Genomic DNA, 27,323 nt, shown 5'->3' with positions numbered 1-27,323 from the left:
GCTTAGAACCCTACACGAGCGGGTAACCGGTCAACGCTTATTTTTGGTTGTGTTATCGATCGCGAGACTAACGACTAAAAGTACTTAACCAACATCTTTTATATGATTGAAAATCTATATGTGCTTAATCAAGCGTTTACTTTTACGTATACACAATCTTGCGGAGCAGAATTTAAAATTGAGTGCAAGGTTTGTTAGAGATAGTAATTTGATATCGAAATTAATATACTAGTATACTTTCATGCTTACGATTGGGTTAACTTTTAGTTAAGAGTAGAGTGGCAAGAATAGCCCATCATATAATACAGATAATTAGTATGGTCTATTGAAGCCTTGCATTGAAAAAAGTGCATCATCATAGATTCAGGTGATGGAAGATTTGCATTTAGATAACTTACAATAATAAGTATTAGTACTGATCTGTACTATGTACTTTATTTTATATATTTAAGTCAATTGAATGCTGTAGTACTAAAGAATGGCTTTTAATTAAATACTGTGCAACTAAAGCATTGCCATCAAGTTTCCAGTGTAATTTAATATTCGAATGTCATCCACAATACAATGTCGTGCACCGCTGATTTTTATACCCTTGAGGTATTATTTGCATTGAATCAGACACCTTAAAGTATGATTTTCGGAAAAAAAAAACGCTTTTAAAACTCGACATTAGGATAAGGCCTTGTTATTACTAAAACCAGTTACTATTCGACATGATGAAGATAACGATGTAGATGAAGATAATCGATGTCTGACTGTTGACTGGTGGCAATTCGTATGTGAGGCAATATTTATGTGAGCTTTATTAAGCGATGATTTGTAAGGCACATTTACTATTTAATAATAAAGAGTATTTGTTTATTAAATATATTGCGAATTGATTTAACAGTGATTTCCCTTTGTTAAGATACTAAGCGATACTAACCTACACATTTTTATTATAAAAAAAACTCATGGATATTATTAATTATAGATTTGAAATAAAGCCATGAAGTGCAAAACGGGCTAAAAGTGCTCTATTTGTGAGTTAAATTTTATTAAAAATGTTTATAACTCCCTTATTACGGAAAGATAGTGGGGTCTTAATTGGTGTTAAGTTTACTTATTCCTAACATTTCTATATTTCAGATGAATTAAATTTCAAATGAATTAATTTCATATTTGAATCGTATTCTAAATCATCTAAGTATTAATGACCATTCTGGAACTATTATTTTTAGATCCCATCACCTGCATGCTCCACTGTATGAACAACATCCCTTTTTGGAAAAATCATTATTCTTAGATATGCCACATATTAAAACAGTTTCATTCGTCTTTATAAGAAAGGTGGCTCAGATATTTTCAATTATAAGTGTATTACTAAATTGCTTACTATTCTCCAGTTCAATCTAAAGTATCAGCTGACAATTCAAACAAATAAAACCGCCAATTCGCACATGTATAGCGGAAGAGCGTACAGCTGAAACAAACTTGATCAGATTTCTTCTGAAATCGTTGCATTCATACATACGCACATACAAACAATCGGACAGTTCGTTGTCCATTGTTGTCAACGGAAGCCGCTTTCGATCTTTTTCTTGAATCATCACTAACAAACGAGATAAGTATCGATCTATGGATGAATCATCATCAGATCGAATTGATGGCCTATTGAATGTTTATAAAAACAAGTCAAGCGACATATATAACTCGCTATTAAGAAATCTTTGAAAGATTATACTATACAGAAAATGACTTAGATAATATAAATTCTAGTTTAGTGTTTCAAATATTGTTATAGGATTTGTGTAAAGCACTGCTAATGAAACGAGGCAATGCTACAAAATTTCACAATTCACAAATCTCACCAATATCAAATTGACAGACGAGTGTTTGTTTGGAGGGAACAGCCCACTTTTCCGTTTAAAAGTATTCGCTTGAATACAGTAACGTATGGGACAACTACAGCGCCATTTCTATCTGTTGAATGTCTCGCTCTGTTTGTATATTGAGTGCAATATTACCGCTTCGCAGCGTTCAGGATAACGCTTAGTTGAGTCGTCTCAAATAGAGCACTGTTACTTGTTTAGGCTTTTCTTTTATCTCGATCCAAGAAATCATTTCTTTTTTATTTGTCATTCATTTGTTTTTTCGATTTTCTAGCGCAGCGCGATTTCTGCATGGGTGCTATGAAATGTGAAATGTGCAGCTCTATGTCTATTATGGTTCTGATAGCTATGGGTTGCACACGGGCAAATTGCTTATTTATAGTATTTTCGCACTTGGAAAGGCATGGTGTTTCACCTATTACTTGGTTTTGTTGTAAATTGTATTGCAACGATTTCATTTACTAAGTTCGTCATTTCTGCCTGTTACATACATTTACACAATACCATAATACCCTGATTTCCCATTTTCAATTCGGTCAGGATTATTTATAAATCAATTAAACATTTGAACAAAAGTCATTCAAATGAAATTTCCTTCTCAATGTAAAACCAAAATCGGTCAGTACATGTATTGTTGTTCATAAACAGAGAAAAAAAATATATATAATAAAAAAAAAATCATGACATTAATTATACCAGTACCACAAGCACAAGGCGTAGCAGAGGAAATTCCAATATGGAAGAAAGTAGATTGGAGTCCCGAAATTGAGCAGCAAATTTATAAGGACTGGGGAAAATATTATTCTCGGCGACGAAGGGAGAATATTGCTATGAACTATTATAATAAAGCTTACCAACTTTCTAATGATGATTATATGACTCTTTACCATCGTAGCCAGAGTAAACGGAAAACTGCGCAAACTTTGGGTGCGCTCGAAGACTCTCTTGAAGCCCAAAGTAAGTTAGTCGAACTATGCTAAATATATTAAAACAACTTCTCGTTGAAACGCTGTTGCTGAGACTGTATATTTCATTATTCAGGGTACTAGTGACTGCACTTCAAAATTATTCGCATACATCCAAATCTAAATTTTTAATTACATATCATTTATCTGTGCACTTTAGAGTCCCCACTCCTTTTCGCCTGTGAGTTTATTGTGTATCAGTTGTCTTAATTATCATCAAATCAATATTTAAGTATCTTGAGCGTTGTCACTAAGTCTAAATATCTATTTATTCTGCATACGAGTTTACTGCTTAAGTCTAAGTAAAATTAAATACATAGAAAATTAAATAATAAGAAAGTTCTAGACGAGGATGCCTGACTAGATGAACCCCGTTCAATCTGCATTTTGTAAATTTTTTCCAAAGCTTGTATCTAGTTTAGGATAAGCTCTTATTAGGACTCAAGGACTGAAGCCAAAATCTCCTACAGTATTCTTTAGTCAGAAAGGCATGTGAACAAATTCGGGGGATTTGGTGGAATCTGCTAGCTAAGGCGAAAGTCGTGAAATATATTGATTTTCCTAAGCTATTCAAGATGTCGATGACAATTAGTTTAAGTCATCGACCGGGTTACAACAGTCAGGTAATCTGATACTCGCGCTATGTTGTGGAAGCACCTTCATTGATGACTTTCTAGCTGCATTTCCTAAATTTGTTTGATTCGAAATAAAAACAGCACAAGACTGATTATTATTCTGGTTTGACCGCACAAAATTTATTTGTATATATGTATGTTAGTTAAGAACGAAGTTATCAGCTCTGTTGTGCGATTTTAATAATCGATTATGCATAGGGAGGTTGTGTGTCTGATAACGTGTAGGGCCTCGATGTGTGCTCTTAGGCCTGAGAGATAGGGTCCGCGCAAACCAGACATACGGACGGGCTCGATCGACTTGGCTTGTCGTCCTGATCAACAATATATATACTTTATTAGGTCTGCTACGCCTCCTTCTGTCTGTTACATAACCAAATAACCATATTTTTTAAAAGCAATACAAACACCAACACAACAGGAAATCAGTCGACAGAGCCAATAATTAAGTCAGCCTACGTATGCCGGAAATAGCCAAGTCCAGTTTAAAACCGGACAGCGTCAGATAAGGTGAAATTCATTTCAACAACAACACAACACGGTGAAGCATAGCATTTGCACAAAACCATTTTACCCTGATTTCCCATTTTCAATGGGATCAGGGTATATAAAAAGATGCCAACTATTCAGATTAACAGAAAACCACCGACATCAAAACAAAGATTGTTGGCTCAACTTATTCTTTGTAGGTTTTGGTCTTGTGTTCTTGTGCTGTACCCGTATTTATCTATCTTAGACCTAGTTGGGGTATGAAACACAAAATAAGTTACTGTTGATGTTGTTTATTCATTTACCAAATCGGAAGAAGCCATATATTCCAAAGTTTTCAAGCTAAACACAGACAGGACAGGTCAATTCATTGAGTTATTTATCGACTTTTTCGTCAAATCTACATGTGTTTTGTATGCTTCTACCAATTGATATATCAAAATTATTGAGATTTTGGTGATTCGAATGCATTTCACTGAAACGGTTTTTTTTAGTTCAAAATATTCTGTTTATGGTGTGCTTATATGGCAAGTCGATAAAATCTGTAAGTTCTACAATTGTACAGTTTGAAAATGTAATGAGTTAGTTACATTTGCTTTCATCTATTTATGGATTAAAACATATAAAATCTGACTATGAACAAAAATATCTATGCATACGTTATCGATTCTTTTGTTTCGAGTAAGATTTTTTAATAAGCAGAAAGCATTTCCCTTAAACAAAAAAATAAGTATTCTTGCAATATTTTTGATTTTCACATAGTCGCCTCTATTGTATTATGGAATCTTCTGTTGATCGTCTCTTGGTCTCATCCTTGGTGTCCGTCACCTCTCCGTTAGTGCCGAACGGCAGGTACGTCCCACTTTATCTCGAAGCAGGCCCTGTAATAAGCACCCAAAACTCGACGGACGAATAAAGTAATAAAAAGTAAAAGGGAACAGAAGAAATATAAATTTTGTTGGCACTCACGAACAGTCGACTGAACCCTAAATCGGTAATCGAAATGAATCGAAGGTTCGTTACAATATATACATATGTACAAAAACCACACTCCTACACGATCCTATACAAATAATAATTTGGAATATAAGAACTACAATCATGCAATATTTCAGCCGTTTCATTCGGCTCAATAATACAAATTTAAAGTAGCAGCTGACAAAAGCCCAAAAAATATACACTTTTACACTCGGTTTTGCCTATTGAACTCAATTTTGCCTAAATTACTGCTTTATTATATAATGGATTCTATTCGATCATTAAATATGTGTAGAGAAAAAAAATGGGAAAATTTACATGCGAGATATGCTTAAAAAGCTGATTCGAATCACATCCATCTCACAGAAATAAAGATAGCTATTAATTGTTTGAGGCAAGCTTGATTTAGGCGTATTGTTACAAATAATTATTATTAATTATCGTTTATTAACTCCTGATTTGTGCGTGAATTGAAGGGTCAATGAATGCAGTATATACCGAACCGATCGTTCGGTGCACTGCGGAAGCACCGTCAAAATCAATATGCGTGTTGTGCTTGAATGATTACTTTTATCAAGTAAATGTTTAGGGTGAGATATGTTATCCAAAGCTAGCGCGCTCTCCACAGTGATTTGAGTAATTATTTTGAAATTTTTAGTATTCTTATTTTACGTGAATTTCATGAACTTTCCACAGAAATAAGTCTTTTCAACGGATTTTACTAATATATTGTCATTTTAAGAAATTTTAAAATTTAAGTCTGTGCTCAATGCTCCAATTAATCTGGAAGTTTGCGATGCACTCTATGAGTTAAACCAGTTCGAAAAAGCTAAGGCTGAACTTCATAATAATACACGTTTATTCAAGGGCAACAAGACCAAGGCTTTTGAAGAACGATTGATTGTGGTATGTACCAAAAACAGATGCTTTTCTCAATAGATTCCTAAGAGCATATTTTAAGGTTGATGACAACATAAAAGATGCCTGTGGTGAGGGCTTAAGCCCATTTATTTTGGAGAATGAAAGAATGATGTCCCATGTGAAAGACTTACTTAACGAGAAATTGAAGGTTGACAATCGGCCATTTTGGAAAATCCTAAAGGAACAAGATAAATGCGATGTATTAAGCGTTGCTGAAACCAAAGTTGGTTGTAAATGATACAAAAAGAGAACTCTTCTAATTGGTTTATATTATTAGGAGAAGTTACTGAGCCCACTAGAAATAGCAAGACGAAAACGTGCTTTTGATATATGTTACCAAGTTTATATTGATAAATCATGGGTAGACCTTCTTTTTCTAAAGAACCTAAGAAAGTAAGTTTTTGTTTTAATTAAGTATAATAAGCTTTCAGGTTTATTAATATGGTTAGCATCATAATATAAGTCACAGGTCGATGGCCATCTCAAAAAACAACTCATACTTTTTATATTTGAATACTAACTTACATTAATTAGGATAATGTGACATATTCGAGCTAAATTCTCAATTTAGGTTCGATTTGATTAAGACTTATTTTATTTACATGTGTGCCGAATCCAGCAATCCAAGTTTGCTTTTGGACCAGTGCAAAGGCTCCAAAGGTTTCCTGAGTAAATTGGTTGGCAATCAATATGAAATCGTTAAGAAGTTTTTGGTATGTTTTAATGTTCATGAATTAAAAATCTAGCAATGTAATCAATCTATTTCGAATCAAGAAAATAATACAAGCTCGATCACCGATGTATTTTGTGCGGTACAAAAAATATTCTAACAAGGATCGGTTACTCAAGTTCAGAGAAGCCCTCCTCTTTAGAATACAGTACCAAACGCGACGAAACATGATTTCTGTTTTACAAACCATAAAACGACTTCGGGACCAAAAAAATATCAAGGTAAGTTATTTTAATTAATTTGCTATTTGCTAAATAGTGACTAACATGGTATTTTATCTGGGGGTGATTGCTACCGATAAAGCTTAGGCTTATTGGCTTACTTCATTTGGGGATCCATGTAAAGACGGCGTTAACTGTTGAGTTGCGACTTGTCTTGTTGTAAATCAGGACACTTCTGTGTCAACGGTTGAATGTAGTAAGGCTAGTTGTTTCTTCTGTATTTACGGTTGATCAGTTGGTTTATTTACATCCACAAGTCATATAACTTAAACAATCTGATTCACTTTCCCGTCGGTTGTGATAGTTCCATATATCCGATCCTATTGAAGATCAGCGATAGATGTTTTAGAAATAGTCTTGAAAATTCGCAGTTAACATCTGATATTTGCTCTGTCAGTTAAATTAGCTTTACGTAACTAAAAAATGTGTAATTGAATTATTTAGACTAACTTTACGGCTAAACAATATTTTTGATTCTTTTGTTTCAGAGGCTTTCAAACTATATCGAGGAGGTGATGGGAGATTATGTTGTGATAAAAACCAATCGCATAATGCCATGGAAGCTTGAGTTTATTAATGAAGTGTATAACACTTTGGGGTTAGCTCTCTCTGAACAGTACGTTGTACCCAAAAACTTTCGAGCTTCTGACAGAAACCCAGTTCTGCAATTATTGTCTTTTAACCCGCACAAACTCAAAGAAATAAACACATTTGTTTTTGGAGATCGATCCACACATCAAGATCACGATTCGGTGGATCCCGCCATTATAAAATCAAAGTAACTTTTGCTATTTTGGTTAAACAATGAATTATATATTTTTTTACAGACGAATGATATCGCGTTTGGAGAAACGCATAATATTTGCAAAATATCCGATCGAAAAAGCGTATCTACTTCATCAAATTGCTTGCATTCATCTAGAGTCAAATCATTTTGACGAGTGTTGCTTTGTTGCTCGCAAGGCCCTGCATGGTTTGGCCAATAAGCTTCCTTTATAACGCTATAATGTTTAACCCTATTTATTTTCAGAAGCAGAGCAATGCAACAGTAATATATGGAGTTTCTTATGCATTATTGTGACAGTAAAGTCGAATGCATCTCTAAATAAAACTGAGGGTACAAGTGAAGCTTTGAAAAAGGCGCTTCTAATTGCTGAAAAGCTTCAATCGCCGCACATAACCGAATTTGTTGAAGCGTGTATTTCTGGCAATGAACGTATTTCTTTTATAAGAGGGATTGATAGTCGCCGAGAAAGCAAGGCAGCTCATAGTCGAAAGTCTTCCAATTAATATAATTTGCTGTACTCAAACAAAATTCGCAATGTACCAAATTGTTCGTTTTTAAAATAAATTGTTGATATTTCTAATATCAGCAGATATTAAATAGTCTAACTGGGGCTTTTGTTGCGAGCAGTAACTAAACAGTTGCTTACCATTGGGCTATAGTTATTGCCTTTCACTTTTAGACACATTCGTGTTACATTCAACATGAAATATGGACATCATAAAGTAAAGTATTTTCTTTATCAAGGCGATGAGCTAAGTTAATTTTGCACTTTCCGTCTATACGCCCGCCCGTGTATGAACACGTCGATGTCAGAACTAAGAGCTAGAGTAATCAATTTTCTTTAAGGTCCGTCTATAGTAAGCGCAGATCCGGTGTTTCATCGAAGTGCATTTTTAAATTACATCGTACTGCAGCCTCAAATTCTTTAAATTGAAGGATTGGATATGGATAATACGTGTTCGGCCATAGGGCCGTAGATATACTCTGATCTTATAGTTTTTGAACACGAAACTTAAATAGTGAATTGTTGAGTATAAGAAGTTACAGTATTTCATATACCGATGCAAGAATTAACGAGTAAGAAAACTCTAGTCGGGGTGCCCGACTAGGAGATACCCTGATCCCAGTCCTTTTTGAGTTTTTTAATATTTTCCGTAACGAGTATTCAAAAAACAATACTGCCACTTCATAATTAAAAAAAAAATTGAACAATAAAAAATGTCTCGTCGCCGCGAGGATCGAACCCTAGACTAACGAGCGCCGCCTCTACCAACGCAGCCACTGCACTGCTTACTAAAGCAGTTGCAAATTTGAAGTTAAGTAGCAGCTAATATTTCAGCACGATTCAATCGCAATTTCCATTCTTCGAATAGACAAGAATACACGCATTTGAATGTATGTGTGCACACGCATAGGAAAATTGCTGACATGTGCTTTTGCAAATTGACCAAACGTTTTGTTTAATAGCTTCTGTTTCACTTAATGGATTTTAATGAAATTTTCAGCATATGATCTACATATCCTGTTGGCTTGGTTGAGATGCAAACGCCTTCACATCATGGCCCTAGATTCAACTGAACTTACATTTTAAGAATTTGGGGAAATTTGGAGCCGGTATCCAAAATCCAACAAAAATCAAAATTGCATAAAATATAGATAAAACTAATAACAAAGTTTGGAGGCTCTAGCTCTTGACACGTACGAGACATAATTTATTAATTGCATTTCAATCATGTTTTTAATCGATAATTAAATGCGAATAGTTATCGAATATTTGAAACAAAGTCGATATGCGCGTGCTATGCACGGACCTGCAAAGTCTCCAGCTCTTATAGATGCTGAGATCCACGCGTTCACACATACGGACAGACAGACGGACAGGGCTCAATCAACTCGGCTTCTCGTCCTGATCAAGAATATATATCCTTTATGGGGTCTGCTACGCATCCTTCTGCCTGTTACATACATTTGCACAAAACCATTATACCCTGATTTCCCATTTTCAATGGGATCAGGGTATACAAATTTACGGCTCGTTTGGGGCGTGACATGATAAATATCCTGTAATTTTCACAGTCTTAGAGCCGTAGTCCCAAAATGTATAGATACTGATCAAATGGGTTATCTCGACTTGCGAGTAAATCATTTCATTGATTGTTTCCTGACTTAATCGTCAAATGTTAGGGGATATCTGTGAAGGTTATTTGCGCTTTGCTTGCTTCTATAAATTAACATATTATAATTATTATATAAAAATTACAAATATTACATTCATGGTGATTCGGATACATTTTACTGGATGGTAATGATATTGTTTTTTAAGCTCAATTATACCGTTTTTACTTTTAATTATAAAACGAATTTCATATTGAAAGAAATTTTTTGCATGGTGTTTATGAAAGTTTCTGTATAGAGATTTCATAAATTTTTGTCATTCATAAGATGTTCCGAGGCAAGCTGATGAAAATATTCAGACGTATACATTTTATGAATTCCTTTTTCAGTTTCGATCTGTCTGTTTGTATTTTGGTTTGGTGTTAGTTTAGTTTTTTTTTTTATAGAAATTCAAGATATAATTGTTAATTGTCTTTTGAGCTCTGTATTGAGTATTACCATTTGAGTTTGTGATTTTTGTAAGTAACCGATGATTCGACAATTACCTAATCCTTGTAAGAATTAGACGACACAATAAGCCTGCAATATGAAATTAAATCAAATGTGCTTCTTAATTGAATACACAGAAAATGGGAGTTCAGGGTATAATGGTAAAGTTTATGAATTCTTGATCAGTACGAAGAACTGAGTTGATCTATCCGTCTGTCCGTTCGTCTGAACGCATTTCCCATTATATAGCCCATGGGAAAAGTCCAGCCGCTGTTTGTTTTGTGTCTTGAATGCTGAAGTCCATGTTTTGTGATTGGCTTCTGGGATTTCTTGCCAATGTGTTTTTGAAAGTCTTATATCAGCTACTCCTTGATTTTGTAGTTATTCTTTTATAACAATATTAAAATTGAATATGTGTCTGTTTATATTTAAAGTTCTTATAACATTTAATTTATTTACGTAGATATTTTTTCAAAATGATTTACAAATTGGATTATACAAAGGAGATTCAATGGGATTATGGATTTTTAACGGTACCATACATTCACGATAAATCAAACCTATAAAATGTCTGTATATATACAAACTTTAACTTTTTCAGAAAAAGTGTAAAGATGCGGGCATAGAAGATGAATTCGAAACTCACCAAATGCGTCTTAGGGCCAAGTGCGTCGGCCTGTTTCTGACGATTCACTTGTTTTTCACATCATTACATAGCGCTTTGTTATTGACGACTTGTGTGGTGATGCATTTCTTAAATAATCATCACTTTAGATGAAATTTAATTGTCTGCGTACACAGTACCTGGATTTAATATATTTAGATATTTTCTGCTATTGGGGTGTGGCCGCTATCATCATTGCAGTAATGTGGCCTAACGTAAACGTGGAATTTGCGATGAAACATAAATTCATGATGACCCTTACGTCGGTGATAGCCGTACTGACTATTGTTTCAGTTGGTTAGTATCTGTATTTCTTATACACCATGTTTTAATATTACTTATACAGATCTGGTGTTGAACTATTTGCACTATCGATATAACGAATGGTTATTGGATTCAATCTTCGATGAATACATTATATTAATGATCTATATGTTTTTCCCGATTCCACAAGTCTATGCGGCGATGGGGCTTGCACTTTGTGTGACCGTAATCTATGTAGTTTACTTCGCAGTATATCTTGGCTCCGAATACCGATATAAGCTGGGTGATGAGACACGGTTTACCCAAATCATAGTTGAGCTATGCAACTATATTTGCCTAAATATGATGGGCACCTATTTTCGCGTAATGCTCGAGATTGTCGTCCGCGCTTCACTGCTTGATCGGCATCAGTATGTGATGGAGGATACTGCGTTAAGGAGCGCACGTGCGCAGGAAAGATTATTTTTGCATAGCATATTGCCACCGCAAATAGCTCAGCCCATTCAAGATGATATTCGAAAACGGCTTGAGGCCATTAAAAGGCAACACAAAATGCCCAATATCAGATCACATCGAATTATATCCATTCAAATTCATACCGATGTTACTATTCTGTATGCTGATATAGTTAACTACACCATGTTAACGACAACGCTACCCGTTAAGAGACTAGTCGCTTTACTGCACGCGTTGTATGCCAGATTTGACAAGGTTGCATCTCAATATTCTGTGCAACGCATCAAATTTTTAGGCGACTGCTACTATTGTGTTGCGGGCCTGATAAAGCCAGATCCGAACCATGCCCAAAGCTGCGTCGACTTAGGACTCAGTATGATTGATAGTATTCGTGAAGTGCGGTTGGTACTAAAATATAATGACTTTACTACAATAGTTATCCTAAAATGTATGTAACTAGCAGAAAGAGACTTGGCCGACTCGATGACAGTTAGAAGGAGGTGTGCAACACCCAATTAAACTTATGTATTATTGATCAAAAGACGAACTGAGTCGGTCTAGCCATGTCTGTCTGTCCATCTGTCCATCTGTCCGTTTATCCGTCCGTTCGTCCGCCGCCCCTGTAATAACTACAAAGGTTTTGTATATTTTGGACTTCGGATTTTGGATTTTGGCTGCCTCCCCATCGCCTCTTCCCCAGCAAACTATGTATTTCAAGCACTTTAGGCTTCTGCTTTCACAAATACTAGCATCTGAATTCCATAATTATGCTCAAGAAATTAAATTCTCATAGTACATCCCGTACTGCATCCCGCAGTAAGTGGAGCGCGTGCTTGTGTTTGCATGTATTTAAAAAAGACATTATGATTGTGGAATATCACCTCTTTGCAGGGTTCAGGGTATCTCATAGTAAGCCGCCTCGTCTAGAACTAACATGCTTTTAAGTGGCTTTCCTTTACTGTATCTTCCTATTTAGAAACAAGGTAAAGATTGACATAGACATGCGGGTAGGTGTGCACTCGGGAGAACTGTTTGCAGGCGTGCTTGGAACAGCGAAGCTTCAGTATGACGTTTGGGGTAAGCGGAATTTGCTCCAATCTCTACTTGTAAATATATATCTTTGCAATAGGTATAGATGTATTAATTGCGAATCGATTAGAGTCAACAGGGACGGCTGGCCAAATTCATGTTAGTGAAAGGACTCTCCAAATGACTGACGACAAGTACAAAGCATATCCAGGCACCGAAAAGGCGCGTAAAGATACTTTCCTTCAAAAATGCCAAATCGCCACTTTCCTTATCGGTGTTGAGGAAACTACCAAACGCGATTTAAGTGGCCATGTTTCTGTTAATTCAGGATACTTCATAAATGATACAATTGACAAAGGACTATCATTAGAGGAAGAGTTGAAAAAGATGCCGCTCGGTCCTGATGGGTAGGAGTATTTTCAGTTCGCCGCATAACAAAATAATATGATATCTTTAAACAGCCTGAAAGAGTTCATATGTAAGGTATTTAATTTTAAAAACACCGGACCCACATCATCTGCGGCTAGCTCCGAAATTGGAAGTTTTCTATTGCAATTTCACGATCCTCGACTGGATTATAATTATATCCACCAAGCCGATTACATGTTGAAATACAGTGTTCTTCTAGCTTGGTGCTGCGAAATGAGCCTCATATACGTACAACTTATGGATAGCCTTCATATGAATTCAATCTCATTTTCTGTGGTCGTAATCCTGATATTTACTTCATCCGCGTTATTAATTATAACTTGGTGTAAAAAGATCTGCTATTGGCGCTATTCCTCATTGTCACATACGTACTCAGCTGTTACCTACTTCTTATTTAAACTCGCGGATGGTATACAGCACAGCCTCATCCAACGTATTGTTATATATGTGTACTTCATTGTATCTTACTTTTGTATAATAGCTATTATACTGGTTTGTAGCTGACGTAGCTGATTTTGATTGGCTAAAAGTTTCTAACAAGATTTATTTTATTTAGAATAACTGTGATGAGGATGAATTCCAGCTATTGCAAATCGACAGCATAGTGTACAAATACGACCCTGATAATAAATTGTGCTTCTCTCCATGGTCTCTGACGTGTATGGTGTGCCTTATTATAATGATGAGCATAATTTTTACACGCATACCATTTGGTATGAAAATTTTAGTTGGATTTTTAGAGACTGTCAGTTATTTAAGCATCATGATTTATCAATATGAATACGTTGTACATAACAGCTTGACAACCAACCCATATTTAATATCTGAATACGCACACTGTCTTCTGATTGTAATAACTTTGTGTATTATATTTTTCAAGGAGCGACTGATAGAATTTAACAACAAAATCAATTACAAGTGAGTAAAACCTCCTGAACCTCTGATTTCAGCAAGTACATACAAAAATATTTTAATTAGATGGAGAGTGGAACTAATAAAAAAACAGAACGATTACCGTATAGCCGCCCAATCTATAACTATTTTATTGCATAACATTTTGCCAGCCCATGTTGGTAGGACAATTCTTTGCTTTGTTCAAATTTAGGAGATATAAATAAATTCTTTTATTGCAGTAAATGTCTATCTGACTTCGTTAGCCAAACACGAATTTTACTATGAGAATTATGACATGGTGGCTGTTATGTTCGCTTCCCTCAAGAACTTTGAGATGACTTTGCCCAATTTGCGTGTTCTCAACGAGATTATTTCCGAATTTGATCAAATCGTAAGACCTTTAAAATATGTTTTCTATTTGCAATTCTTAATATTTTTAGTATAGTTGTATTATTACAGGGACAATTATCGAGTGGAAAAAATCAAAATCGTGGGCTCGACATATATGGCAGCTTGTGGGTTGGATGTTCATACAGAATTAAGTATAAAAAATGAATCAGATAGCCACAACTCTCTTATTCAGGAGGGTGAGCGATTAAGTTAGCTGATCTTCTGTTTATTATAAAAATTCTGTTTCATTGCAGTCCAACGTGCACGCATCTTGCAAGCGTCTTACCTAAAAAGAAACTATTCAATAATCGACGAAAAGGAAGAGGTCGTCTTCGTGCTAACAACGTTTGCCTTGGATCTGATGCGAACGCTTTGGGTGTGCAACAATGATTATAAGAATATTCCAATTGATCGTGCTGTATTCAACGCCGACATGAGCATAGGGATTTCCAGCGGGGAGGTGATGGCCGGTGTGGTGGGCGCTTCGCAGGTACAGTACGATATTTGGGGACATGCTGCTAACATGGCCTCGCGCATGGACTCCACTGGCGTTGCCGGCAAAATACAAGTGACTCAGAATACTGCCTTTATACTAAAAAAATATGGGGTAGAATGCAACTACCGCGGAATGACCTTCGTCAAGGGTCAAGGCATACTGCCAACCTATTTTGTAGACATCGATAGTAACTTCGAATTTAGGTATAAACAAGATAGTTTTTAGTCGACTTAAGCCAAATCAGTTTTAAGCTATTTTATAATACGAAATCAAAACAATATCAAAATTCTCTTTGATACGGTATGATCTCTATTTTTTAATATTTTCAATATTTTGTATGGAGTATTAAAAAATAACAAAATAAAAACCGACATTGCGACACCAACGTGGATCAACGTTGGTAGACTCACCTCACCTAACCACCTTATAAATAAAAAAAAAACAATAGAAAAAGTCCCTTCATCGCCAGGCTCGAACCCACAGACTATTGCTTTAAGTAGCAGCTGATAATTCAAACACAGTTCCATCGCAATTTCGATTCTTCGAATAGAACAGAATACACGCATGTGAATGTATGGGTGCATATGTAACGTCTTTAGGTTTTCCATTTATAACTGTTGCCAATGTTACATATCAATGCATGAAAGCAATTGTAAACAATCAACCATATATAAATCCATGACGTATTTAATCGTGGTATTCAAATTTGTATATTCCTGTATATAAAAATTCTTTTGTGAGCATACTTTTGAATGTCCTCTCATGTAATGTTTTAATTGTTTTAATTGTTTTAATAAATAAATAAATGCATTTCGATGCCTGTAATTGAATTGGCCTAACATAATTTTGCATCTTTGGAGTTTCATGTTTGGCTTTCATATGTTCTTCAACCATTTTCAACGTTTATGATAGCTTAAGGTTTCCAAAGAGGTATGAACTGATGTATTTTGTAGCCCAGACCATTGTCAATCGTTTTTTTCATTAGCTGAGTAATATGTTTGCTAAGACAGATATTGATTGTGAATATGAGCGCAGTTTGGTATAAACTTTTATTTTACTTTGTATTTTTGATATTGGAAAATTAGTTACGGCATTGCCAAAAAATTGTTTCCTTTTTCATAAATTCATATTTATCAATTTGAATCTTGAGGCTTGCTTCACTTAGTTTCGTAAATACCTTTTTAAGTGTGTTTAGCATGTGTTCCTCTAACCAATTGGATTATACTATTATATCATCTAGCTATAACAGGCAATCTTTCTAAGTAATATCTTCCGTAGGATTACACTTCTCACACACCTCTGGAAAGTTGCTGGCAAATTTATAAGTGGTCGCAGAGACTTGAAATTTGGAATATATAATCATAAGTACAACATTCACATGGGGGAGGCAAAAATCTGTATCTTCTAAAGTACTGTTGACTGTTGACCTTGATCTATTCAAAATTAGCTGGCACCGCTTTGGCTGTGAATGAGTATTATGCTGTCGATAGCGCCCGACTGAAGTATTCTTACTTGTTTTGGTCAAATACACTTTAATATTAATTGATAAATTGATTATCCAATGTTATTTTAAGGCATCTGGCACTCGAAGAACGAAAAATGAAGTAAAAAAAGTTTATAAAATTTATTAAAAATGTTTGTAACATGTTGACATTCATTTAATAATATGTCGACGCATTTACTTATATTTATTATAATAAATTATTTAATCTCTTAATGTAATTTATTAATTTACTTAAAACAATATGATATTTTGTATCCATAACTTAAAAATAGCTCATACTGTACAAAACTTAGTTTAGGTATATAGGTTTCTACAATAAAATGTGTTAACTTTTTTTAGCAATGAAATGTTTGGCTGCAAGCCTCTTTGGGTTCGTTACATTACAAATAATATAGAGACATGTTCAAAAGCGCATGTCCAATTACATGTCCAAACTGGTTAATCTTTTTCAGCCTCAGGATAACAGATACGTGTTACACTATACGTGTCTCATCTGAAAAGACAGAAATTAATCAATAATATTTGAATGTATGTTAACTAAAAACATACTTCGAAATGTCGAATTTACCTTTAATACGGAAATATAAAATATTTGATTTTTCAAATATTTTTTAACTTGGAGATTTGGAGGCATACTAGGTAGATTTTAAAATGCAACATCATGTAGTTCAGGTGTCGTTGGCATAATTTTAACTAGAAGATAAGCAGATTATTTTATTTTATGTCTTCATTACGATATGAATTTAATGAAAATTAAATTTAATTTACCAGCTTTAATTCCATCCCATTCAGGATTACATGTTTGATGCGCTACAGGAAGATCCTCCGCGGCTCTGTTATAAACTTCCAAATCTGTGCATAGTTCGTGTTTCGTAATGTCTTCAATGTCGAATATTTCGGTTACTTGAATTTTGTTGGTATTATTATCTGAATAATAATACGAATATAGCGAGTCGCTATGCGCAGTCATCTCAAGGACATGTCCGACATCGTTTTCAAGAGGTGTTGTGGCACTATGTAAGATTGACATTGAGTACAATTATTTCATTTAAGGAGTTCCCTATTTAATTACCAATTCTCGACCAGAATTGAAACTTGTGGACCATACACCTGGTTGGAGTGCAATAGGCCAGTTGCATCAAAATGGGGCTGATCGTAAAGCTGTGTGAAAAAAACCCAAAATATTTGTATTTTAACAAAAGTTGACCGCAGCTATTTACTTACTGTAAATTTGTTGAGGAAACGAATTGTCATAGTATTGTTAAGCTGATCAATAAACTCTTCCACTATATGACGCATTTGTTTTGTCAGTTTTGGCGTAATGGTGGTGAGTCTACAAAATAAAATGGTGTATTCATTGTATTCAATTAATAAAATTGTATTCAAATAAAAAAATTAAAAAAATAAAATGATCAAATCGGAAACTCGATTTAACCCACTTTGATATTGTGGCCAGGAAAAATTCCATCGGTACGGTTGCTGGCAAAGAAAGCAATTTAATTCCACGATGTTTGAAAATCCAATTGGCCAAGCCTTTGTTAGCCTGTTCTATATAGTCTTGTATAACCACCATCACTGTTTCTGGCAGGTTTGAACTCAATGCATCCTGCAAAATATTATTGAAATTATTAAAGTGTGTGCTATGTGTAAATGTATGAACTGCATACCTTTCTATGTTTTTTACATTCGCGGCATTCAGACTCATTCTCTTGCGATGGTGCAACGGTTTCAGAAACTACATATGTAGACTGAACGGCTATGCAGCGTCTGCAGTTAATCAAGTTGTTACGATGCAGAAATTGCAGTGCATCATCGAATCCCTGCTGGCAGAATTTTGAGAGGAACTCTGCTCTCGGCGGAAACAGAATACGTACAAAGCGGTTGATGTTTTGGCGCGATATTTCGATACTTGTATTGGCCCAGTTTAGATGGAAAAGTTGTGAGCTCTGATCACGTGGGCAAATATCGCTTTCTCCGCAAAATGGGCTCACAGTGATTGTGTTTTCATCTAGAATTGGTAAGTTATCCGAAAATGCACCATCCATATAGCGCACGCCACGGAATCGCGGTGGTAAAATTCCGGAAAACCCGGGAATAAAGCACGCACAAAGTAAAGCTTGCAACACTTCTTCACGCGAGTTAAACTCAGAAATGATCACGTTCTTGCCATCGTAAACACGCGTTAGAGAGATATGCAAACGTCCGCTGACGCGCTTATGCGTGTCATGTGGAAGATGTTTCTGGAGCCCTTCTAGCAAACAAGTTTGAATATTGAAAGACGGACTGAACGGTCCAAGCGAATGACGTCGTGCCTCGTTTACCACACGAAAGAAGTCCGATGTCATGCTACCTTTAAAGAGATGTAAAACCACTCAAATATTAAAATATTCAATTCGCAGTATTATAAGGTATATAAACAAATTGTATTCACTATTGTGTACCATTTCTGATGCTTTTAATGATTTAGATGACTCTAACGGGGACCCTGTAAGACGATCGGAAATGACGTGTGCACATTAAGTTGTTTAAATATTAGTTTGATTTGGCCTTCGTCGAACATATAACCGATAAGTAATTATATATATATATATATATATATATATACATATATATATATATATATATATATATATACATATATATATATATATATATATATATATATATATATAAATATATGTTCATGACAACTGTTTTGTTTTAACTCAATATGTTATAGTTCTGCGTATGCAATAGCTAATCAACAATATTTTAAGGAAAATTTTACCACATAAATATTTTCATTAGGCAAAAGGAATTAGGAGTTAAGTAGCCTAAATGATATTGTTGCTGACTTGCTGACAACGATATTTGAAGCATTTGAGCAGGTTCTAGATAGCGTATCAGTCTACTTGAAAACGCGACATACTAAAGCTCAGTTCCTATGCATAGGCTTAGAATTTCAAAAACCTACGAAAGGTATTATCGGATTCTTGATTTCAAAATTTCATTGAAGTTGCTATTATCTAAAGCATACATATCACATTATGAAATTGGTAGGACATATATTAAATATATTTAATATAATATACTATAATTATATATATATATATACATTTTAAATAATAAATATATCATATTGTATTACGTTTTAACATACAAATGCCAAATGCATTCTCGTGAATCGTGACACTTATTGTTTAGGGGTAGTTTTATAATAATAAAAGGAGACGTAAGGGAAGTGTGTTTTATTTAGGGTTCATACTGAAATGTGAAACAAATTTACATGTCAGTCACCCAGCTGTTTTGCAAACTAGAACTTACTGTGCAATTAAAAATATTTGTCAATATTATACTTACACATATACCTATACATATACAATTATTAGGAATACACATAGAATTGTTTGAATGTGTGTATTCGAAAGTGTAAATAGACCTCATCAGTTACAATGAAGCGTACTGGAAGCCAGCCGCTTCACCGAAAGACAGCTGCTAATATTTATAGTAAATAAAAACACTTTCATGGGAATGTACACATAAACATATGTACGTATGTATGTATGTGTACGTTTAATCTAATAGGAAACTCATTCACTTTGTTTTGCTGAATTGATAAACTCGAGCTAAATGGAATTGACGTCAATTGGGACCTACTGTAAGAACATACGAACATTATGTACACATGTACATAAGCTGTTCTATGTACATATGTACATACATATTCTTACAAAAATAAAACATCGGAAGATCAATAACTCATTGTTTATTTGGTTTGTCTATCGAACCATAGATGTATATGTCTTATTTATATACATACATACATATGTATATGTCTAATTTATATATACAAAGGTAGGTATATCCGCTGACTGATATCAACTTTCGATGGTTTATTATTCGTTTCAAAGTGCGAAAGTCATTAACCAAAGAGAACAAAGCAAATTACTCGCTAGAAACAGTTATTTGTACATACACAGGCACACGAGCACATACATATGTCCATATCATGCAAACGGGCACACATACATATGCGACGCATCTTTTCTAACTGCTGCAATTAATCTGGAACAGGTGCAGCAATATATCATTCTACCTGACTGCCCACCGAACTTTCTACTAGCATGTAGTAAAAAGATGCAGCAACAGGTAAAAGTATATATATTCGTTTATATGTATATGTATAATGCGGAAAATTTAAAGAATGGGTTTTGACTGGTGTCATCCAACTCCAGATACATTCATATATAGACATATAAATATTATTGTTTTTCATATCAGCATACAGCACTCTTGAAAAGTACAATTGAAAACGTGCCTACACAGATAAGCAAAAGCGACCTTCATAAAATCAAATATTTAGGTTTATACGTAAACACAATATGAGAATTTATTTTTAGGGCTCGTAACAGTTTACAAACATGTTTACACATTATACACACACATACACTAATACATGCATACGCCCGTTTGTGTGTGTATTTTCAGCTCGTCCGCTTTTGTTGTTGCTAGCTTACGTTTCCGCAGCGACGAGCCCCCAAATGGGAGTGTTCCCAGCTGGCTGCAGAATCGTTTGTATGTGTGTATAGGTCTTAAATTTAATTTTCTATTGTTTACTGAACATAGGTCAATACACCAAAGTCAAATGTTGCGGCCAGTTTTTTAAATATACATATATAAATATATATATATATATATATATATATATATATATATATATATATATATATATATATATATATATATATATATATATAAATAAATAAATAGATATATACATATATATATATATATATATATGTAGGTATGTATGAGTGTACATATATATAAATTACGCATACCTAGTGGCAAATCGCATAGTAGGCAGCATGCTGCTAAGGAGCCCGCCGAGGCTCCTCCAATTTTTTCTAGAAGTAGATGCGGCGCGTACTTCTTAAAGGAAACAGCAACGCCGACATGATATATTCCAAGGAAACCGCATCCAGCAAAGGATAAATTCATATTGTGTTTTTTATTATCACCACTTCAGATATTTATGTATATGTGTTTGATAAGAACGTTTTAATTTGCGCGCTTTCCAACTTGACTATTGGCACCGAAAATATACACGTCTTTGATTAGGAAGAAATTTTTGTTATTGTATGTTTTGCACAGTATTGATTAAACTTTTTGTGTCTTCGTTGATTTTATTTTACTTCCGATCAAAATTTTCACCAACCGTTACTTACAGCTGCTATAATAACAATGAACAAAAATTAGTTGCCGCAATCGAAAACTTTGTTGCAATCGATAAACTTGAATGAATTTCAGCCTATTTTTTTTTAGCACAAAACTGCAGTTTAACATCGATAGTGATATCGATAGTTTCCGATTTAAGGCGCCTAACAACTTCTGAATATTTATGTTATTTTTAAATGGTTTTGCCCGAAAATTTAATTTCGAATTACGAACATGAAACATGTACAGGTTTTCTAAAATTCAACAAATAGTCGCAGAACAAATATCTATACTAAACATTGAGATTGAATATTTACACATTGAAAAAACCATTTATGAATTATGCATTTAAGTGTAAGGTAATCTGTAAGTATGTAAATGCTATGCCCTACTATTCTTTTTTAATTATTAAAATGAAACTATACCCAAATCACACCCAAATCATCGATGAACTATCGATAGGTCCATCGAATACCACGGCGAAATTTAGGGTGCGGCGAATTTAGGCTGCGGAACGACGTTTTTGGGTAGTTTTGTGCTGCACTCGCTAAAATATATGTACACATATATGTATTGTAAATTCACGAAAAAATGGAATTGTCAAATAAATTGCAAGCTAGCGGATGGTAAGTAGATTGATCAATAGATGTATACATTTAATGGAATCAACATCTCCCAGGCACTTCACCGAGGATGGAATAAAGTCATTGAAAAGCGCCGTCGGCGATGACTCCGACCCAGCCAAAATAATTGAAGTTGCACTAAATGTAAGTGAAAATGAAGTAAAGCCGGTAAGCCACTGTGTGGAGAGTATTAAACATAATTTCGCATTAATTTTAGCGCGACTTACGTGACTTCGGTGGCGGTGCATTACCCATTAAAAGAGACGACAGCTCTGGCGTCCTTCCAGGTGGCGTCGTTCTGCAGGTGCAAAGAGTTCGTAACATTGCGGCTCCGAAGAGCAAGGAAGAGTCAAAAGCTGCGCCTCGGCTTTTGCAGCTGGAGCTGAGCGACGGCCAAACCGTATTACAGGCCCTCGAATTGGAGCCGGTGCCAGCGCTCAGTCTGAACGTGGCGCCTGGCTCAAAGATTTACTTTCACGCTGAGAAACTTCAACTGCTTCAAGGGTTTCTGCTGTTGCGTGGCAGCGATTTTAAGATACTGGGCGGACGAGTAGACGCATTGTACGAAAAATGGGATTTCGCTCGCACTATGCTAAAATATGCCCGCAGCGGACGCCCGCTTAGCGGCGCGTCTGCTCCACCACCGTGGGTGACTTTTGGCAAAAACATCGATGCAAATGATGATCGCAACTTTAAAAGCCTTGCATCAGCTGCAGACAAAGACAAAGATAAGCCCGCCAAGGAGAACGAGGAGTTTAACAATATGAGAAGCGAAGCAATTGCCGTGGCCAGCAAGGCGGCTATTAGGAAGGTCTTTGGCGGCGGAGGTCAAAATATTGTGGACCACAACATCAAGAAAATTCTTGAGAAAGGCTACAGCAAGGAGGAAGCCAAGACTGCATTGCAAGGAACACGCAATAATTTAGAAAGGGCTCTCTTCAATCTGAAAAGGCGCAAGGATGCGGCAGACAGTGCAAACGAAACGCAATTGCGCTGCGGTCGAGGAGAGCGAAATGGCAGGGAAAGTAAGCGCGGCGCCAGTCTCAAAGATGAAGCCGAAGCCGCAAAACCGGCAGCAAATGCCACACTTTTCGACTTTCTCACTACCAAACTACGCACTGATCAGATAGCCGGCGATATAAGCGGTGAGTCCACAAAAGCTAGTTCCAGTACTGACAAGGCTTTGGAGAGGCAATACGAAAGTGATTATAAAACAGCATTGGCTGTATCTTTGGCTGAGAGCAAATCTCAAAATATGGCTGAACGCACGCGATTTGAAAACAATGTTTCGAGCAGCTTTGCTGCTAATCGTGGCGGTCATTCTGGCCGGCTTCAACGGGGCGGCACACGTAGTCGAGCTGGTCGTGGAGTCGGTAGCAGTAGCAGCTATTATGATCGAGGTGGAGCTGTGGGTGGCGGTAGCGTAAGCAAGTCGGACACCAATTCACGTGCAACTGAGCAACCGCATGCCAAAAGCTCCAACCGCAATGGCCACGACTCGAATGCAGTGTCAAGCAAAAGCACTGAAGCAAGCAAACCCGATATCTCTGCGAAGGAGCCAGGGGCCAATCGTCGTGCCAACGAGCGCCAAAACAATCGCAATGGTAACGCTCGCTCTGAGAACGGAATTTCCGGCAGCAATCACAACCACAACAGGCGCCGTCAGCAAGGCAATGGCGCCTGTGCTGGAACAGGAAGTGTTGTTACTCCTCCTACCAAGACCGGCAATCCGTTTAATAGTCATAGTGATGAATATAATAATCGTGTGAATAAAGTCGTCACAGACACAGCTAATTTGAAGATAAGCAACACGAAACGCGAACATAGACGTGGTGGCAGACAAAGTGGAGGCCAATCCACTCGACAGTCATCTGAGCCCCAAAGCACTTTTTCTCTGTCCCAAAAATCAGTGGAGAAGAGTATTTCTGCTCAGCGACAGCATAAAGCTCAGCAGGACAACACTCGACAACCATCGAGTGCCAATTGCACGCAGTTGCCAAATGGTTACACTTATGATCCCAGCAAAATAATGGGCTTTCAAACCAAGGAGACAAATGAGTTTGCTATGAGCCTCTTGAAGAGTCAAGGATTGAGCATAGCTCCACCTCCGCATGCACTAACTTCAGCTCAAGGTCAGACGGCAACCAAACAAGCCAATAACATCTCTTCTGCTCAAGCAGATACAACCGCTTGCTTTGTGCCGTCCAACTCGCAGCCACCAGTGGCAGTGGCAATAGAAATGCCATCGCCGCCTAAAGGCTTTGGTCCGGCTGGTGGTGGTGGTCCATGCGATCCCTGGCTATGGAAGGGCGGCGATTTGTGCATGGCCAAGTATTGGGATGATGGACGCGTAAGTCTACAGCACTTAGAATATGAACTACTGAACACTGATTGTCTTTCCCTATTTTCAGTACTATGAAGCTGAGATAACGGCTGTATCGGAAAATACCTGTGTGGTGTTCTTCCTCGGCTATGGCAACCACGAAGAAGTATTAAAATCTGATATTCTGCCCCTTACTGACGCCCAGAACAGACCCCTAACCAACATGTCCCAGCAGCAGCATCCTCAGTCGCGCCATCGCCAGGCTCTGCAACAACAGGTTTATGTCCCACCTCACAAACGGGAATATTAAGAGAATAATGGAGATCGATGCCTGTCAAAACTTATTCACAGCTAAATTAAATGTGTCGACAAACTATTATAAACATTTTCTACATTTACATTCATGCGAAACTCATTTGTATACGTATAGTATGTGCACATTGTATACCTTGGAACATTTTCAGTGTAATGGACGCTCAATTACAGATTCCAAATTGAATTGTTGCATTAAAAGTTTACAACCAAAAATAGAGCTACGCAGATTGATATTGTAAGTCGAAAAATCGAAAAACTTGTGGAAAAATATCTTAAAATAATTAGCATCCGACTTTTTATGATGGTATTCATTTGGTTTTTTATATTTAGGTTATTTAATCTTGTTGTGCTTATCTCTACTAAAACAGATCAGCAATAGATGCGCTCAAATTTGTTCCCTAAAAACAATGTACGCTAAGCGAAAAGCCGTTTTACAAAACAAAAAACTTATCAGATAAATTAATTTTTTGTTTTGTTAGTTTCGCCTTATTTATTCAAAATATGTTTAAGGTGTCGGGATCACTATAAAAAAGAATGTTAACTATCTGTTGAAAAAGTAAAGGGAAATTTTTGTTTTTTTCTTTAAAGTTATTTATACAGGAATATTCATGTTGTCCCTTTCAAACTGTGTTTGTTTTTGCCAATTCTCGTTATCTTTGTTTTCCACAACTCTTGTCTTTGTTGATGCTGATTGGAGACAATATTTCTTATTAACCGTTCTACCCTGTTGCATGATCTCATGATGCACTACCCCCATGCAATCGAAGTAAAATGTAAGCGAAACCATCACATTCGACCGAACTTGATGAGCTTTTTGGTTTTGGATCGAAGGCAGCTTTTATTCTTTGGTTCATCTATGTTCACAAACTCTAGATTCTTGAGAACTTTTTGTACTGCTGATAAACGTTGTTTTCCATACATTTGATACAGAATAGGTAAGAATCAAAACACGTCAAAGTAAAACATATTTTTAAATTGTTTTTAATTTTTATAAAAAAGAAGTTTATACACACATATATACACATATTATACATATCCAATATGTAGACACTTTTCGTATTTGCATGCATTTTTTAATATTTTTAATTTTAATTTATTTCAATTAACATAATTGTAAAATTGATTATTTTTTACCTATTATTTAAATTCGAATGTTAACTTATTCCAGAAAATACTAAATCTCCAACTTATGGTGTTGTTCAACACTGATAGGAATGTATGCTATTGTGCCTTACTTTTAAATAGTAGGGCTAATACTGACATTAATAAAGTACGGTCCCACCGACTAGCACGTGTTGAAAAGGCAAAATAAGCAAAAGTACCTTGTGTTTTTGTGTATTTCAATAAAATGGTTAAAGTAAAACTGGAACACTCAGAAGAAGCGGATGTTTCAATTAAAGTCAGCGATAATGTGACCATTAAGGAGGAAGAGACCTATGACGACAAATTGTTGTTTATAAATGCTATAGCGAAACCAATGGCAGGCAAGAAGCTAGCTAAAAAATGTTACAAATTGGTAAAGAAAGCTATGAAGCATAAAACCTATTTGAGAAATGGACTGAAAGATGTGCAAACACGTTTGCGAAAAGGTGAAACAGGGTAAGAATTCTCATCATAACGTGTATTTTGCAATAATAATCAAAATAACATCGCAGCATTTGCATTTTCGCCGGGGACGTGACGCCTGTTGACATTATGTGCCACCTGCCTGCCGTTTGTGAGGAGAAGGGTATTCCTTATACATATACCCCCAGTCGTGCAGACCTAGGCGCTGCGATGGGCGTAAAGAGGGGCACCGTGGCTCTGCTTGTGCGACAAAACGAAGAATATAAAGATCTATACGATGAAGTTAAAGAAGAATTGTCTAACTTAAATGTTCCCATTTGAATTTCTAATTTCATAATTTTTTTAAGAACTTTATTAATAAGTGACAAACATTAAAACATACAAACACAATAGCAATTTAAAGAAAAAATAAATGAACCCAAATATTCAGATATGAATAATATTATATATTTGTTTTTATAAAGCTAAATAAATTGTGTAACGAAAAATACATAAACATATTCATTGCTTCGATGTTTTTTCTTCTGTAAAAAATAAGGCGAGGGACTTTTCTGAGAATTCAGAGAAACAATTGAGGCTTGCTCCTCTTGATGAAATATAAAATTATGTTTGAGCCTGCATTTCTTAAAAATTGTAATTTATGTATTAAATTAAATTCATCGTCCATAATGAAAATAAAATATGATCGTATCCTTTATGTTCCCGATTGATTTAATTCAATCTGCAGAATTGTTCATTAGAGCTAGAAAACTGACTTGCAGGGGAAAACTTATGAAGGGGGAATAAAAAGTGGATTAGGATTTGATGTTATTAATATAAATTATAATTACAGTTCCACCCAACTATTCTGTATATATTAACATTTTCAAATGTAAGAGGAAGAAAAGATTAGATACATGGCTAAAAGTAATATTTGATTTGTGGAGTTGAAGCAGCTTCTGTCGAATCTGGTTTGCATCCTTTTCTTATACTTCAA

The 27,323-nt window shown here is 35.6% G+C and overlaps 5 protein-coding genes across 10 annotated transcripts; 4 read left to right on the top strand and 1 right to left on the bottom strand.

The window, feature by feature from the left end:
- The first annotated feature begins 2,495 nt into the window (after positions 1–2,495).
- Positions 2,496–8,193, top strand: LOC111604289. Of its 3 annotated transcripts, none has more exons than XM_023322306.2 (9): positions 2,496–2,828; positions 5,678–5,841; positions 5,897–6,079; positions 6,134–6,249; positions 6,476–6,569; positions 6,631–6,807; positions 7,296–7,585; positions 7,635–7,780; positions 7,841–8,193. In XM_023322306.2, the coding sequence occupies exons 1-9, from the start codon at positions 2,552–2,554 to the stop codon at positions 8,095–8,097; spliced, it is 1,704 nt and encodes a 567-aa protein (XP_023178074.2). In that variant the 5' UTR covers positions 2,496–2,551; the 3' UTR covers positions 8,098–8,193. The 3 variants fall into 3 exon arrangements, with proteins under 3 accessions (XP_023178074.2, XP_023178073.2, XP_023178075.2); XM_023322305.2 differs by having other exon boundaries at positions 2,497–2,828; positions 7,838–8,193; XM_023322307.2 differs by lacking the exon at positions 7,841–8,193 and having other exon boundaries at positions 2,498–2,828; positions 7,657–7,681.
- A 1,924-nt stretch (positions 8,194–10,117) lies between these two features.
- Positions 10,118–15,234, top strand: LOC111604325 (adenylyl cyclase X E-like). 2 transcript variants are annotated; one of them, XM_023322382.2, is made up of 13 exons: positions 10,118–10,227; positions 10,662–10,731; positions 10,800–10,940; positions 11,000–11,159; positions 11,209–11,983; positions 12,559–12,659; positions 12,712–13,018; positions 13,073–13,532; positions 13,597–13,958; positions 14,019–14,113; positions 14,174–14,325; positions 14,380–14,521; positions 14,579–15,234. In XM_023322382.2, exons 2-13 carry the CDS (start codon positions 10,675–10,677, stop codon positions 15,043–15,045), a joined length of 3,219 nt encoding a protein of 1,072 aa, XP_023178150.2. In that variant the 5' UTR covers positions 10,118–10,227; positions 10,662–10,674; the 3' UTR covers positions 15,046–15,234. The 2 variants fall into 2 exon arrangements, with proteins under 2 accessions (XP_023178150.2, XP_023178151.1); XM_023322383.2 differs by lacking the exons at positions 10,118–10,227; positions 10,662–10,731; positions 10,800–10,940; positions 11,209–11,983 and having other exon boundaries at positions 11,085–11,159.
- Positions 15,235–16,622: 1,388 nt separating this feature from the next.
- LOC111604293 (1-acylglycerol-3-phosphate O-acyltransferase Pnpla3) lies at positions 16,623–21,565 on the bottom strand. Of its 2 annotated transcripts, XR_002751737.2 has the most exons (8): positions 21,145–21,565; positions 17,992–18,674; positions 17,764–17,930; positions 17,549–17,657; positions 17,397–17,485; positions 17,093–17,337; positions 16,893–17,017; positions 16,623–16,817 (listed from the first exon to the last, which is right to left on the bottom strand). XR_002751737.2 is itself a non-coding variant. In XM_023322319.2 (7 exons), the coding sequence occupies exons 1-7, from the start codon at positions 21,302–21,304 to the stop codon at positions 16,971–16,973; spliced, it is 1,500 nt and encodes a 499-aa protein (XP_023178087.1). In that variant the 5' UTR covers positions 21,305–21,565; the 3' UTR covers positions 16,874–16,970. The 2 variants fall into 2 exon arrangements, 1 of the variants encoding a protein (XP_023178087.1); XM_023322319.2 differs by lacking the exon at positions 16,623–16,817 and having other exon boundaries at positions 16,874–17,017.
- Positions 21,566–21,736: 171 nt separating this feature from the next.
- On the top strand, positions 21,737–25,033 carry LOC111604319 (tudor domain-containing protein 3). Of its 2 annotated transcripts, none has more exons than XM_023322373.2 (5): positions 21,737–21,886; positions 21,983–22,146; positions 22,200–22,287; positions 22,361–24,493; positions 24,555–25,033. In XM_023322373.2, the coding sequence occupies exons 2-5, from the start codon at positions 22,112–22,114 to the stop codon at positions 24,774–24,776; spliced, it is 2,478 nt and encodes an 825-aa protein (XP_023178141.2). In that variant the 5' UTR covers positions 21,737–21,886; positions 21,983–22,111; the 3' UTR covers positions 24,777–25,033. The 2 variants fall into 2 exon arrangements, with proteins under 2 accessions (XP_023178141.2, XP_023178140.2); XM_023322372.2 differs by having other exon boundaries at positions 21,737–21,890; positions 24,555–25,016.
- A 994-nt stretch (positions 25,034–26,027) lies between these two features.
- Positions 26,028–26,770, top strand: LOC111604320 (H/ACA ribonucleoprotein complex subunit 2-like protein). The gene is made up of 2 exons (XM_023322374.1): positions 26,028–26,380; positions 26,437–26,770. The coding sequence occupies exons 1-2, from the start codon at positions 26,130–26,132 to the stop codon at positions 26,666–26,668; spliced, it is 483 nt and encodes a 160-aa protein (XP_023178142.1). The 5' UTR covers positions 26,028–26,129; the 3' UTR covers positions 26,669–26,770.
- The last annotated feature ends 553 nt before the right edge of the window (positions 26,771–27,323 follow it).

The sequence above is a fragment of the Drosophila hydei genome, unplaced genomic scaffold (assembly GCF_003285905.1).
Source record: "Drosophila hydei strain 15085-1641.00,03,60 unplaced genomic scaffold, DhydRS2 tig00000001-arrow-pilon, whole genome shotgun sequence".
NCBI lineage: Eukaryota > Metazoa > Arthropoda > Insecta > Diptera > Drosophilidae > Drosophila > Drosophila hydei.
Note: the sequence above shows the minus strand (reverse complement) of the source record. Positions and strands in the feature narration are given on the sequence as shown.

Excerpts from the sequence above, each read along its gene's own strand:
- LOC111604289 (XM_023322305.2), top strand. The coding sequence starts at position 2,552 with ATGACATTAATTATACCAGTACCACAAGCACAAGGCGTAGCAGAGGAA. Across the intron at positions 6,250-6,475 it reads TTTCTAAAGAACCTAAGAAA|CAATCCAAGTTTGCTTTTGG; the intron begins GTAAGTTTTTGT and ends TGCCGAATCCAG. Across the intron at positions 6,570-6,630 it reads AAATCGTTAAGAAGTTTTTG|AAAATAATACAAGCTCGATC; the intron begins GTATGTTTTAAT and ends TTTCGAATCAAG.
- LOC111604325 (XM_023322382.2), top strand. The coding sequence starts at position 10,675 with ATGATTTACAAATTGGATTATACAAAGGAGATTCAATGGGATTATGGA. Across the intron at positions 13,959-14,018 it reads AACAACAAAATCAATTACAA|ATGGAGAGTGGAACTAATAA; the intron begins GTGAGTAAAACC and ends TATTTTAATTAG. Across the intron at positions 14,114-14,173 it reads CATTTTGCCAGCCCATGTTG|TAAATGTCTATCTGACTTCG; the intron begins GTAGGACAATTC and ends CTTTTATTGCAG.
- LOC111604293 (XM_023322319.2), bottom strand. The coding sequence starts at position 21,304 with ATGAATTTATCCTTTGCTGGATGCGGTTTCCTTGGAATATATCATGTC. Across the intron at positions 17,658-17,763 it reads TTCCTGGCCACAATATCAAA|ACTCACCACCATTACGCCAA; the intron begins GTGGGTTAAATC and ends TTTATTTTGTAG. Across the intron at positions 17,018-17,092 it reads ATGGGATGGAATTAAAGCTG|TTAAAATTATGCCAACGACA; the intron begins GTAAATTAAATT and ends CTTATCTTCTAG.
- LOC111604319 (XM_023322373.2), top strand. The coding sequence starts at position 22,112 with ATGGAATTGTCAAATAAATTGCAAGCTAGCGGATG. Across the intron at positions 22,147-22,199 it reads AAATTGCAAGCTAGCGGATG|GCACTTCACCGAGGATGGAA; the intron begins GTAAGTAGATTG and ends AACATCTCCCAG. Across the intron at positions 24,494-24,554 it reads AGTATTGGGATGATGGACGC|TACTATGAAGCTGAGATAAC; the intron begins GTAAGTCTACAG and ends CCCTATTTTCAG.
- LOC111604320 (XM_023322374.1), top strand. The coding sequence starts at position 26,130 with ATGGTTAAAGTAAAACTGGAACACTCAGAAGAAGCGGATGTTTCAATT. Across the intron at positions 26,381-26,436 it reads TTGCGAAAAGGTGAAACAGG|CATTTGCATTTTCGCCGGGG; the intron begins GTAAGAATTCTC and ends ATAACATCGCAG.